General features: G+C 41.7%; 1 protein-coding gene across 1 annotated transcript in view; it reads left to right on the top strand.

The window, feature by feature from the left end:
• GUCY2F (guanylate cyclase 2F, retinal) overlaps positions 1 to 14,096 on the top strand; it is a 40,435-nt gene that overhangs the window by 15,074 nt on the left and 11,265 nt on the right. Inside the window, exons 10-15 of the mRNA XM_052671391.1 lie at positions 1,121 to 1,270; positions 3,185 to 3,333; positions 5,122 to 5,285; positions 5,613 to 5,805; positions 5,927 to 6,101; positions 11,438 to 11,536. Of these exons, the coding sequence (XP_052527351.1) occupies positions 1,121 to 1,270; positions 3,185 to 3,333; positions 5,122 to 5,285; positions 5,613 to 5,805; positions 5,927 to 6,101; positions 11,438 to 11,536 (930 nt within the window). The remainder of the gene's footprint in view (positions 1 to 1,120; positions 1,271 to 3,184; positions 3,334 to 5,121; positions 5,286 to 5,612; positions 5,806 to 5,926; positions 6,102 to 11,437; positions 11,537 to 14,096) is intronic.

Raw genomic sequence — 14,096 nt, 5'->3', positions numbered from 1 at the left:
CATCCAGTCTTTCCTTGAACACCCCCAGGGTCGGTGACTCCACCACCTCCCTGGGCATCCATTGCAGTGCCTGACCACCCTTTCTGAAAAGTAATACTTCCTAATGTCCAGCCTGAATCTCCCCTGCCGTAGCTTGAAATCATTCCCCCTGGTCCTATCACTAATGACACGAGAGAAGAGGCCGACCCCCAGCTCACTACAACCTCCCTTCAGGAAGTTATAGACTATAGACTAGGTTGCTAAATGACATTCCCAACACTTGGGGCTGCATCTCATGGAGTCAGATTTGGAGATTTTGATTAAATTTCCTTCCACGTGAGAAGAAATTGGCAGTTGTTGCCTTGGGATCATATGACAGCCTTGCAAGCTGGTTTCACGTGGCATGCAGTGCTTCAATCCCTCTCTTATTGGATTTGTTTCCCATATTTCCAGTGTCTCAGTTATAGCAGTTGTCAGAAGACCACTCTTCTCCTCCCTTAGAGATGTTAAAAATATCACAGTACTTGAAATGTTCTTTATTCTCATTACCCACAGTTGCCAGGTTAACAATACCCCAGATTGAAGAAGATGAGGCTGATGAGGCTGGCTATGTTTTAACTCTGCTTTTTTCCACTTGAAGTAAAGAATTATGAAGATTTATCGTATTTCATACTTCTGTTACTAAAACTGCTTTCATCTGAGAATAGTTACTTAAAGTATTTAATTAGCTGTTATTTTATTAAAGAGCAACACCTGTAACAAGACATCCACGCTTTAGCACCAACATTTTGTCTGAGTGATGCTTTTCATACAGAAAATGAGTTTAAACTTGACACTGGTGAGATGACTTCTTACGTAGAAGTTCAAGACTGGTGTTATAGAATGTAAGTTGTTGATACAGCAAAATTTAAAGAAAATAAAGACAGTGAAATTTGGAAAATTCACATTGACTGTATGTAAGCATAGTATTTTGGGAGCATTGCAAGAAATAAAAAGACCTGATCTACTAATCAATGATGTATGTTTCATCCCCTCATCAAATAACTGAAATGAAGGACGCAGTTCATCATTGGGAATATCACTGACATTAACAGCAGTATGGGCCCAAATATAAAGAATCTGATGCTCTTGATTTGTTTAGAATTGCTCTGGACAGCCCCTGAATTACTGAGGGACCCAGACATGCGCAGAAAAGGCACATTCAAAGGAGACATTTACAGCTTTGCAATTATCCTACAAGAAGTTGTTGTTCGGGGCCCACCGTACTGCACTTCAGACCTCTCAGCTGAAGGTAAGCAACAATTTCTGTTTGTTTTTTAAGGCTTTACACAGAGAACTCACAAAAGGTCTAGTCAAGCCCCTTGGATCAAGTGTTGACGTGGAAATGATGTCTCATTCTCATGACCATTCTTGGTGGAGGGGGGAAAAAAAAAAGGCTGTTTTTGTCAAAACATCCATAATGAACATCAAAATGCATACTTCTGACCTCAAACTCTTTGAGTGACTAATCACTCCTATCAGGGGTGTTGGGACAGTGGGTCACCTCCCCAGATGCTTCAAAGCTGTCCAGCTCTGCTGTAGCACTTCCAGTGCCCTTTCTCTCTTGACTTTTCGTCATGGTGCAGTGAAATCTGTCAGCAGAATTTTTCACAGCTTGGAAATTCCCTTGCTTCCCATCCATCGTTCCTTCTCTGTCTGTCATAAGAAGGGTGAGGTTTTTGAGCTTTCTGGCTTTTTCGTATTTTGTTCATCTACCCGTCTGTTTTTCCTTAATTGTTTCCCCATTTAAAGAGTTTCTCTCCCCTCATCAGAGATCAAAGTGATGCATCATGACTCTGATGACTTATGCTGAAGTCTGCTTGTATCAGAGCTAGCATATAGGTAAATTTGTTAGAAATTGCTCGTGGTGTAACTCTCACTGGTCCAAATCTTGTTGAGAATGCATGGGAAGAGCAAATACACTCAATCAAGTTGACATAAGTACTTGGCTATAGAGGGGGTGCAAGCAATCAAAAAAGAGCTGATTTCAATGAATGCCCATTTTAAAACAAATTTTAGGTTGGACAGTCACCAGGTGGGGCACAGCCATCAATATCTGCCAGTTCAGTGCATGGAAAATTGGCAGTGGCCCAGGCTGCTGCAGCAACACTATGACAATGGTAACTATGGTGCAACCTGCTCTGTAATTCATACCTGGACCATGATGTGATGGATGATGTAAATTGCAGGTGTTCTCCCAGCTAGCCTCACTGGGCAACCTCCAGCAGATGCTGAAATGCATTCTAGTTTCCTGACTTGATAAAATGATGAATTTCTACTCATTTCTTCCTAATCCTCAAGGAGCTTTCACTCATGGTGTGAACTTTAAAACTGTCTGAGGAAGGCATTTCCCCTTGGCTGCCCCTGGAAATGTTAGGGCCAAGTGCTTTGTTTAGTTCATTTGGTGGAGACTGGTGGGATGGCCTAAAGGGCTTTAAAGTAAACTGTCAACATTGGAAAGCTTTGGGTGCTCACGGTAACAGCTGTGGAAATGCAGGGTCCCTGCCAGAAAGAGAGAGGTTTTCACTTCAGATGACTGCTCAGAATTTCACAAAATGAAACCTTCGGAAACAATCACAGTTGTTGTATTTTAAGCAAGAAGATAGAGTTCTACCTTTCACTTTTTTCAAGGCACAGTTAGCTCCCTGAAGGTAACTCTCGTCTAAATAGCAGAGAGTCAGGCTAAAAAGCAATAACAAAACCCCACTGCCTCTCAGAAATCCTCCTACATACTATTTCCCAGTTAAAGATGAAGTGTCAACGGCTGGTATCCTTCCTGTCTGGACTTGGCTGTAACCCTCTGCTGTCTTAGAGGACCACAAATCCTGATGGAGAGAGTCAGAGGCAATTTCATTAAATATAAGCCTGTAGGCTCACACATACCCATCTGTCACACAAGCTTCCCTCATCCAGCCACTTTATTGCTTGTAACCTGGCTCTCCAGGGACAGGAAGGCAATTGAATTGCTTGTCTTGTAAATCCTCCAAGAGACTCCTGACAGAGGAAAGCAGAAATCCCCAGGCTCATTTGACACAGCCATAGAAGTGTGAAGAATAATAGCATCGATGAAGGAATGAGCAAGAAACAGATGAAAAATCTCATGTCTTTCACCCTCACCAAGTGCCTCCATCTCTAATTGTGCTTTGGATCCTTCTCTTTGCCACAGAAATTATAAAGAAGGTGAAGAAACCACCTCCCCTGTGCCGCCCAAACATAGCTCCTGAGATGGCCCCCCTGGTGTGCATCCAGGTAATGAAGCAATGCTGGGTTGAGGCTCCTGAACGACGTCCCACCTTTGAGGAGGTATTTCATAAGGTCAGTGTACAGAGAACAAGGTGCAATTCTTTATTAATATTTAGCAGGAAAGTGTTTTTTGTAAGCAAGCCCTCAGGAAATGATTGAGAGAACACAAGAGCCTTGTCTTTGCTGTTGGGTTATTTTATAGATTGTGGCATCTAGATGCTTGTTTTCATCAACTGTGCCATATCTACACCATATTCTGAACTTGGACTCAAGTAGGACTACAATATGGAGTGTAACACAGGAAAGATATGGACCTAGAGTATTCACATTTGTTATATGCCTATCCTGATGGTCTCACAGAGATTAAAAAAAAAAAGCTATGAATTATCATGTAGCTTTCAGATCAGTATGTTGTTTCATCTTCTGAAGTCTTGAAGAAAACTTCTGTATTTTTTCTTGGTTACAAGAGTTCCAAAACTGAGTGATCTTCAGTGCTAAAGCTCTTTGGCCTGGAGAAGAAGCAACTGAAAGCAGATATGAAAACCTTGCATGATGTTATGACTGCTATATAAAAGGTGATTAGGGGATAATTGTTTTCCATTTCTATTGCATAGTGCAAGAACTGGAGGCATCAAATAAAATGAGCAAATGATTCAGACTCCAAGTAAACAAAAAGAAGTGCTTCTTCACACGTTAATATCATCTAGGGCTGTTAAACACAAAAATACAATATTTGACATCAGAAATCTCTGCGTTGCAAAATGGTGGATTTTGGGAACATATTCTGGAGAAGTATGATTGTGCACAAGTCCTGTTTTAACATCTTTTCTGGACATCTGTTACTGGCCACTGGCAAAATAAGCCTTTTGTCTGATCCAGTAATACTGTTCCTATGTTGTTTTAAGATCAAACTAGATAATCCAATATCCATAATTTGCACCTTCCAATTCTATGATGCTATGATTGATTTCACACTCACGTTATTCCATTCTTGATCCTAATGAAATGTTTGAAACCACAGATGCTCCAAATTGTCCCGTAGCTCATTTTCAGGTCAAGAGGAGCAAGCATAACTCAGTGTGGTGGCACGCAACAGTGCATATACATGCCTGTGCACAAAGGCAATTTAAGACCAGTAAGACAAAAGTAAGTATTGCCAATGCCCTAGCAACACTGACATCATCACTTCTTACAACCACCTGTCTCAGGTGACAAGTGATAAGACATAAGGAAATAGTCTTGAGTTGACCAGAAGATGTTTAAATTGGAAATAAGGAAAAATTTCTTAATGGAGAGGGTGGTCAAGCATTGGAACAGGATATCCAGGGAAGCTCAGGACGTCTGTGGAGTCTTCATCCTTGGAGATATTCGGGAGACATGTGAACATGGCACTAAAGAGCATGGGTTAGTGGTGGGACTTGGTAGGTCAAGACGGTGCTAGGACTTGATGATCTTGAAGGTCTCTTCCAGTCTAAATTATGCTATGAATCTGATTTTATGATTCTACAGCCTGGTCAGAAAGAATTTATTATGGGACAAATGAGGGTGCAAACCTACAGCATTGTAAGACTCCAAAAAATCTCACATACCTGCTTATCATCCCAAGGGAGGTGGTGCTTCACTTAACCTTCACAAAAAGACTGCAGAGGAACAGCTTGTCCAGGCAACTTCCATAGCTAGTGGTACAAATTCATCATCCATTTTGCTTCTTTCTCTGTTGCAGAAGTTTTGCCATTGAGGAGGTTAGTCTTTACAATTGTGACTTAAAAATAAAGTGCTTGCTTTTTGTTCTTTTCCAGGCTTATAGTGCTACAGTGAGGTAATGAGATAGGGAAGTAACTCTCCACTTTGATTTTCCAGTTCAAAACCATCAACAAAGGCAAAAAGACCAATATAATTGACTCAATGCTCAGAATGCTTGAACAGTATTCAAGCAACTTGGAAGATTTAATCAGAGAGCGGACAGAAGAGCTAGAGATTGAAAAACAGAAAACAGAGAAACTCTTATCACAAATGCTTCCTCCGTAAGTACTGGTATTTTAGATGGCAAAAAGCCCTTGGTGTTATATAGCTAGACTGGACAAAATGTTTCTCCCAAACTGAGTAAATTTGCAGGGCAGACCTCCAGTTTTGACAAGCATCTTTCAAACAAAGCAAGAAACTTCCATCACTGCTTATTACAGCAATGTAAGTCCTTATATTTACTGGAAGACCTTTTAGGTACACCAAGGCAAGAGTGCCTGAGCTCTTGGGCTTGTCACAGCAAGGGCATTTGTTCTGTCACCCTTCCTTCTGTTATCATTTTGAATCAGCATTTTGTCCTGTCACCTCTTCTTGTGTTACCATTTCAGATCAGTAGCAGAAGCCCTCAAGACTGGTGGCACTGTGGAGCCTGAGTATTTTGACCAAGTCACCATCTACTTCAGTGACATCGTGGGCTTCACAACCATTTCAGCCCTCAGCGAACCCATTGAAGTAGTTGACCTCCTGAATGACCTTTACACTCTATTTGATGCTGTCATTGGAAATCATGATGTTTACAAGGTGAGGGGTACCCAGGAGGGAGGACCAAACCATCTCTGAGTCAAATCTTTCTACAGTTTGGTTCTACTGCTCTTTCCCATCTTCTATTTCTTTGCTTTTTTGATGCTGTGGCATTTGCTAGGTAGAGACCATTGGAGATGCCTACATGGTTGCCTCAGGGCTTCCGAAACGGAATGGAAACAAGCATGCAGCTGAGATAGCCAACATGTCCCTAGACATCCTCAGCTCAGTGGGAACGTTCAAGATGAGACACATGCCAGACATCCCCCTCAGGATAAGAATTGGCCTGCACACAGGTAGGCACCTAAAAATCAAAGAGCTCCTGCAATTGTATTTCCAGCATTGAATGCCTTCTCTTTGCTCACCCCAAAGCAAGAGCCCTTAGAAGATGCTTAACAACCTTCCATAGCAACAAGGTCATTAAAAAGGAAGTGCAAACCCAAAGTAGAAAAATGGCTCGGTGTCGAGTAGAGAAATTTTGTATTCCGTCGCTGTCAGGAGCTACATCAGAAATGTTAGTCCCAAAGGCTGCATTGTTAAGTGTGGATTTTTATGTGCTTCAGAATCTTTGCTGGCATGATACGGAGACATCCAAGTCTTTGTAACTCTGTTCTGAAATGGAAAAAAATTAAATAGAAAAATCATTATATAGAATCAGAGAACCGTTAAGTTTGGAAAAGACCTCTGAGATCACCTGGTCCAACTGTCTACCTATCATCACCATACAAATTGAAGGAAAAGACTGGGGGTGCTTATTATAGATAGGATGTAACTGAAGGAACACGATACAGATACTCAAAAAGTTATGCTGTAAAGTAAATGTCTTCTAGTGCAGAAGTCATGATCTATTCAATGAACAAAAAAGAAGCTTGTTTAAAAAGAAAAGGAGTTGGCATGGTGTTTAATTTTTCTAAAAAAACAAAAACAGCAACAACAAAAACAGCAAGATTGCAGTCGTCATATATCTGAAAGTATGGCTTGGATTTTAAGTTGAGGAAAAGACATCCACTGTTGTAAAAGTCAGTAGTTTTAGAAGAAATATTAACCTTAAGAATTTTATATCATGGTCATCCGCTAATGAATTTTTGCCAGTTCTTCATCACTGGACTTCCTGCATCTTCCTCTCAAGTACAAGATACCAGCCACTGGTAGAAGAAGAAGAAGAAGAAGATTGTCAAGGAGTCTGATCTAGCATTATTGAATAATATCCACATTTTTGTGGCTCTGGCACCACAATTACAGAATTCCTTGTTGTACACACAGGGAAACAAGAACAAAGGAAGCATTTCACACAGAATACCCTAAGAACAGAGCTGTGACTTAAGCATAGCTGAAATCAATACTTCATAGCTCCCTAGACTGTGTATTTTCTTGTTTTGGAGTTGTCTCTGACAACTCATTGTCCCCATTGTTTTCATTGCAATTTGGGGTTCTCAGCTGGCTCTTTACAGAAGTCTAAAGTGTTAAGGATTGATTGCAGACACTGTGGGTTTCATACTGTGGGTTTTATAGTATGGTTGGAATCAGATGTGTCTGTGACCCAGAGCAAGAGTCTCTGGAGCAGCAGCATTTTCAACACAAGAAGTGAGGAATACAGCGTGCAACATCTGCTGCTGCCTGTTGGCCACAGTTCTGCAGCACGCCTTCCACACATCAGCCAAAAATCTATCCCTAGGTGACTGGGAGGGGGGAGTGTTACTTGTGGTTATTTTTTCTTCTTTTTCTGAACTCTGGGTATCTGGAAATAAGTGCTGCTATAAGGGTGTGAGAAGAGGGAAAGGATCATTTTCTTTTTGAAGAAGCAGAAGCTAGATTTTATTTTGCACAGACTTGAACCTCAGGGTGGGGATTCAGGGGAACAGAATCCTCCCTCATTTTAAGTGTGGAGAAAGTTAGAGGCTGCCTCATGAGCCTGAAGATGTACAAGTCTATGGGGCTAGGCAGCATGTATCCCAAGTCCTGAAGGAATGTGATGTGGTTTCTAAGTCACTCTCCATCATACCAGAAAGTCATGGCTTTCAGGCGAAGTCCCTGGTGACCAGAAAAAGGGAAACATCACTTCCACTTGTAAGAAACGGAGAAAGGAAGACCCAGGGAACTACAGGCCAGTGAGCTTCACCTGTGCCTGTGGAGATCATGGAACAGATCAGTTCTCTGAACCACTAAGGTGAAAGCAGAGTTTGAATAGCCCTAGATCCCATTTCTCATAAGGAAAGAAACATGAAGAGGAAATCAGTAACACCATGAAGCAGGAAGGCTTGTGGAGAAGAGGGCTTGGCTATCACACCTTCCTGGAAAGGATGGAGAAGGGGTGTGAGCACCAGCTTTGTTGACCAACTGCTCTCTGAAAAACTAATGCCAAGAGGAGCACGTGGTTCCACCTCTGAAAAAGAAGGAAATACCTTTATGATTGTCCATGTCCCTCCTGGCTGCTTTGTCTTCTCTGACCACAGTAGAAAGCCACAGTTTTGGGAACATCTGATGGACCATGCATGTGACCATGCGTGGGTAAGTCGGGGAGGACAAAAAGACCAGTGTTTGATTTGAGTTCCTCCCCTGCTTTAACTGCACCCTGGATTCTTGGCTCTCCTTTCCCAACTCAACTGCCTGTCCAAAAGAACTTAGCTGAATCAGCTGTTTCTGTGCTGGCTGTATCTGGGTTGGGGCTGGATGGCTGGGGAGAGTGAGAAGGCAAGCATGTCCATGGAGGCTTAAGGAGGTCTGTTTATTGGTCAGACTCTCTGGCATGCAGACCTTCATTTCCATTGAGCTTGTTAACCTCCAAGGCACCACCAACAGTTGCTGCAGAAGCTCAGCCAGCATGACTTATTAACTGACCCTCCAAAGCCCTGGCAAAGTGCCATTTCAAAACAAACTGGAGAACCTGTGTAATTAAACAACCAGGCCAATGCATTCTCATCACAGAGTCTCCAATTTCCTTTAAAGTTGTTACTGTCAGAGACTTATCTCTGGAAGTTTCTGTTATCCCTTTGCTGAGGCAGTCTAGACATAGGGGAACTCACACACAGGCAGCGAAGGCAGCAAATAAAATTAACTCTTGGGTGCTTTCAACATTGAGAAATCGTTTTATCATTTTAACATTGGATTTGAATTAATCCCTTTATGATGGCAATGCTCTAGAAAGATATTCTTACCCTATCCATCTTTTATGGAATTGTAGAATCATTAAGGTTGGAAAAGACCTCCAAGATCATCTAGTCCAATCATCCATCTCTCATCAATATTGCCCATTAAAAACATGTCCCTTGGTACCACATCTCCATGTTTTTGAACTTGTTCAGAGATGGTGACTCCACCACCTCCCAAGACACCCTGTTTTAATGCCTCACTACTCTTTCAGAGAATAAATTTTTCCTCATATGCAACCTGAACCTCCCCTGGTGGAACTTAAAGCTGCTCCCTCTCCTTCTATTGCTGTTACCCAGAGAAGACGACAATCCTTTCCTCACCACAAGGAGGCAAGGAGAAAGGGTGCCTCCCCTTCTCAAGACTGAACCATCCCAGTTCCCTCAGCTACTCTCCACAGAACTCATGCTCCAGACCCCTTACAGCCTCATTGCCCTTCTCTGGACACACTCTGGGGCCTCAGTGTCTTTCTCACAATGAGGGACCAAAAATTGAACACACCACTCGAGATGCAGAGCTTTGTGAGCTTTGTGGAAGTGATTGGGTGACTGTATTGACTGATTAGGAACTTAAATTTAGACATCCATGTGGAGGTGTTTCCAAGAGTGTTAGGAGGTCAACTCTTGCCCTGTGGTCAGTGGAGATCTGGTGAACACGATAGGTCCAACTCCTCTGATTCTCTCCTGAAGAGCTTGAACCCAACTAAACTCAAAAAATTTTGTATTATGAAAAACTTCGTATTTAGTGTATCTTTAAATATTGCTGATGATGTTCTGTGTTGACAATTCTTATAAACTTGCATGGCAAAATATTTCAGAATTGCAGATCACAAATATTTCCTTGAAGTTTTGAGACATCTTAACCCAGAAAAATAATGAAAATTAAAAGGCAGGCAGAGCCTCATGAAAATATGTGCCATAAATGCATTCAATGGAGAATGCACAAATGCTTGTCTTTTCTCTGCAGAATGTTCCATATCTACTGAGACTGCTGAGACTTTAGTTTTTTAAACTTTTTGTTTTTTAACTTTTTTAAAAATATTTATTTTGCAACCTTGATATTTTAGTACGTGGGTGATGAAATTTAGCAACCCATCCTTCAGAGCCCAGTCCAAACACTAGCTGATCCAAGTGCCCCATATGACATACATCCGTGCTGCTTGGCTGTCACATTTTAGCTCTGTGTGTATGCGTGTTCAAGTGAATCCTACATGCATATTTCTCCCCGAGAACTTGGCACCAGCTCTTTAGGAGCTACTTTGGAAGGGAGTGGATCTTGTCTTTGGGATGAGACTGAGGAAAAATAAACAGCTTTTGGCTAGACAGGAAAGCTAATGATGTCTTCCTTTCCAAGGAGGGGACACAGGGTGGTCCAGTGTGCTGCCAGCATCTCTTGACTTCTAAAGCTGATTCTCAATCTTGCTTCACTGGGATGTGTCCCAGAGAGCTAACTCTGGTCAGTTTGGAGAAGAAGAGGCTCCACAGAAAACTCAGAAAAGCCTTTTGGTATCTAAAAAGGGCCGAAAAGAAAGAAGGGGACAGTTTCTTTAGCAGCATCTGTTGTGACAGAACAAGGGGAAAGGGTTTCATACTAAAAGAGAGGTGGTTTAGACTGGATATAAGGAAAAAGATTTTCTCCATAAGGATGATGAAGCACTAGAACAGATTGCACAGAGAGATGGTGGATGTCCTGTCCTTGGAGACATTGAAGGAGAGGCTGGACCAGGCTTTGAGCACCTGATGGAGCTGTGGGTGTTCCTGTTCACTGTGGGGACCAGTTGGACCAGATGGCTATAAAGGTCCCTTCCAACTCAAAAAATAGTATGATTCCATTCTATGAATCTATGACACAGGATCTCAACTTCAGCTTTTTTAGAGGGAAAAGTAGGTCGAAGAAAACTTTTTAAAATGAGATTTCAGTAGTCCTTGAGCTTCAGTGAACTCTGAATTTCTCCCAGATGACAGTGAACTGGGACACCAAAGACCTTTTTTGGCCAATGCCTAATTTAGAGAAATGTGTGAATTTTGACTACTTCTACCAAGCATGAAGGCCAGAGACATATTTAAAAATCCTTCTCTTGCATTCCCAAGTAGTTTCTGGATACCAGATGAGAAGATGAAATTTTCTTGTCTGTGAGCCTCGTGGTTTGTATAGGCAGTGGTTGGGTTGTATAGGTGATGTGTTTTCAAAGCCTTGTCCTAGGAGATGTAGTAGGCCTGACCATAGAATTGTTAAGGCTGGAAGGACCACTGAGATCTAGTCCAATCATCAGCCCATCACCACCATACCTCTAAACCATGTCACTCACTGTGACATCCACCCTTGTCTTGAACACCTCCAGAGATGATGATTCCACCACCTGAACAAGTTTAACACCTGTGTTCCCATTTGGCTTTTGGATGTCAAAGATGAGATTTGTGTATCAGAGAACTTTGTGAATATACGGATATATAACTTTGGCTTATACAGATGTTGTGCTTTTCAGGGCCCTGTGTGGCAGGTGTGGTTGGCCTGACCATGCCCCGGTACTGCCTCTTTGGAGACACAGTGAACACAGCATCACGAATGGAGTCCACGGGTCTGCGTGAGTACTTGAAGCAGTTCCTGGAATGGATTACTGACAGATTTAGAATCATAGAATCATAGAATAACTAAGGTTGGAAAGGACCACCAAGATCAAGTCCAACCCCTACCCATCCCCACCAAGCCCACTAAACCGTGTCCCTCAGAGCCACGTCTTCAAGGCTCTGGAACACCTCCAGAAACAGTAACTCCAATACTTCCCTGGGCAGCCTGTTCGAATGCCTGACCACTCTTTCTTAGAATAGATTTTTCCAAATGTCCAAGCTGAACCTTCTCTGATGCAACTTGAGGCCATTATCTCTTGTCCTGTCACTACTTATCTGTGAGAAGAGGCAGATCCCCACTTCATTACAACCTCCTTCTCAAAGGATATGAAGAAATGTTCATCTTAATTATAGGCATTGTAACTGAATCAGCTCTCAAGAAAAGGGCAAGTCCAAAGACAAAAGCAGCCTGAAGCCTTCGGAGGCCAATATTTAAGACAAAGAGATCATTTAGTTTTGCTCTTCTTTTCCCTGCAAAATCTCGAAAGAATGTTTAGCCTGGTCCAGTAACCAATGTGATTCACATTCTGCATTGTAGCTGTCAGCCGTCAGCTGAAGTGAATATGAGTCTTGCTTTAGATTTCTCCTGCATGGAGTTGTATCTTGATTTCAGACTGCGGAGGACTCTTAATTCAGAGCTGTTCTTGTACAGTATGATAATGCACCTACCTGCCATGGCTAGTGTAAGGCAAATGGGGAAGAAAATGTGGGCACTGCTTTCCTCAGGGCAGTGGTCATGGCACCAAGATGTTTGAGTTCAAGAAGCAGTTGGACAGTGCTGTCAGGAATAAGATTTGAGTTTTGGATGATCCTACATGGAGCCAAGAGTTGGGCTCGATTATCCTTGTAAGTCCCTTCCAGCTTGAGATATCCTATGAATCTATGATTCTGTCATGATAGAGAGAACAATAGACCACAGATAATGCTGCCCTGAAACTCGGGGGGTTTACTGGTGTGTTTTGTGAGAGCTTCATTTTATCAGCAGTAGAAACTCTGTGAACAATCCTTAAGATTCCCTTCTCCTTTGAGTATTCTTGATGTCTTTCTTGATGAGTTGATATTAATGCTATTTTCCCTTTAAGTTCTTACCTTAGTTTTCCAATGGCTTCAAGTTATAGAAGCCAAGTCTTCACTCCTAGAGCCAATGGCTGCAGCCAATAATGCAATGCTACATGACAGCTGTTTCTTATTGTCCCATAGATGAAGGCATGGAAAAGGGGCGATAGGAGAGGAGCATTTATCTGCATTTCAGTCGTATGCATAAATAGATTTGCTCTCTGCTGTGTCCTTGACTGAAGCATAGATCTGTAAGCCATGGTGAGCTGTGGATGATACAGTGGAGAGCATGCTCAGAGCCCAGGAACAGTTTCGAATTCACTTTTGATTTTCAGTCCATCAGTACAAGTCGATTTCCAAAGGCAATATATCTTGTGTATTTTTAACCTTTGCTCTTCTCTGGTCTCTCTCTTGGTATTTTCAACAGTTCTAATAGATTGGCTTATATATCTACTTCACAAACAACAGGGAATCTGTGATATTTAATACTGAAATCTTGAGGAACTGTCATGATGAAATTACTTTGTAATATGCATGTAACATTACAAATTTTCTTCTTCTGTCATATAACTATCGCATTTCTAATTCCAGTGATGGCAACTACACTAATCAAGACTAACAATTAAATTAAACTTAAACATGAAGATTTTCAAGGTTTAGAACCTTAGAAATGTGAAGTCCCACTAAGACTGGAAACTGCGAACACTGGAGATACAAGATGACCTTTGTACACTAATAGAAACCTATACAGATACACACTGATAGGTAGACTGTAGCTTACTGCTGCACTGATTGAAGCAAGAAGCAGTGCAGTGTTCCTCTGCATCAGTTCCTTTAAACTGATATTCCTTTTTTCTAATAGTTCTGAAAAAAAATAATTAACTGGCTTGCCCCTACATTTTTTATAGGGGAAACAGAATGGGATTGAGACACTGGAAAAAAAAAAAAAATCTTAAAAACATCAACAACAATTAAACTGTTTTGGGGAAAGTAGTTTTGAAATATTTCCTGGCTTGTTAACATCAATAGCACAGCAACAAATTTCAGTGAGTTCCAGCAGTGGCTGCAAAACAAACTGTGGAGATGGGAATTTGATAAAGATCTCTGCCTTTGCCATTTTCGTTTTTAAAATGTTAACAGCAGCTCTGGGTGGAATCAATTACTGAAAAATGCAGATGGATCTACGTGTACAGCCGCATTATCGCTCTGTCTCATTGCAAACCCCACCTCTCTGCTCCTAATCCCAACACCTGTTTTTCAAATGATGCTGGCTGCCTGGAACAGAACTTCAGTCAATTATTTTTCTTTTCTTTCTTGCTGCCTAGTTTTGCATTGTGGCAAAAGATATTAATAATGACATTTTTCATTCCAGCCAGCAATTTTGCTGTAATGGCACTTCTCATCTTTATGAGGAGCAAGGCTTCCTATGCTTACTGTGTTTGTTATCCTTCTCAAAGAAGT

The sequence above is a fragment of the Tympanuchus pallidicinctus genome, unplaced genomic scaffold (genome assembly GCF_026119805.1).
Source record: "Tympanuchus pallidicinctus isolate F22 unplaced genomic scaffold, pur_lepc_1.0 scaffold11, whole genome shotgun sequence".
Classification (NCBI taxonomy): Eukaryota; Metazoa; Chordata; class Aves; order Galliformes; family Phasianidae; genus Tympanuchus; species Tympanuchus pallidicinctus.
Note: the sequence above shows the minus strand (reverse complement) of the source record. Positions and strands in the feature narration are given on the sequence as shown.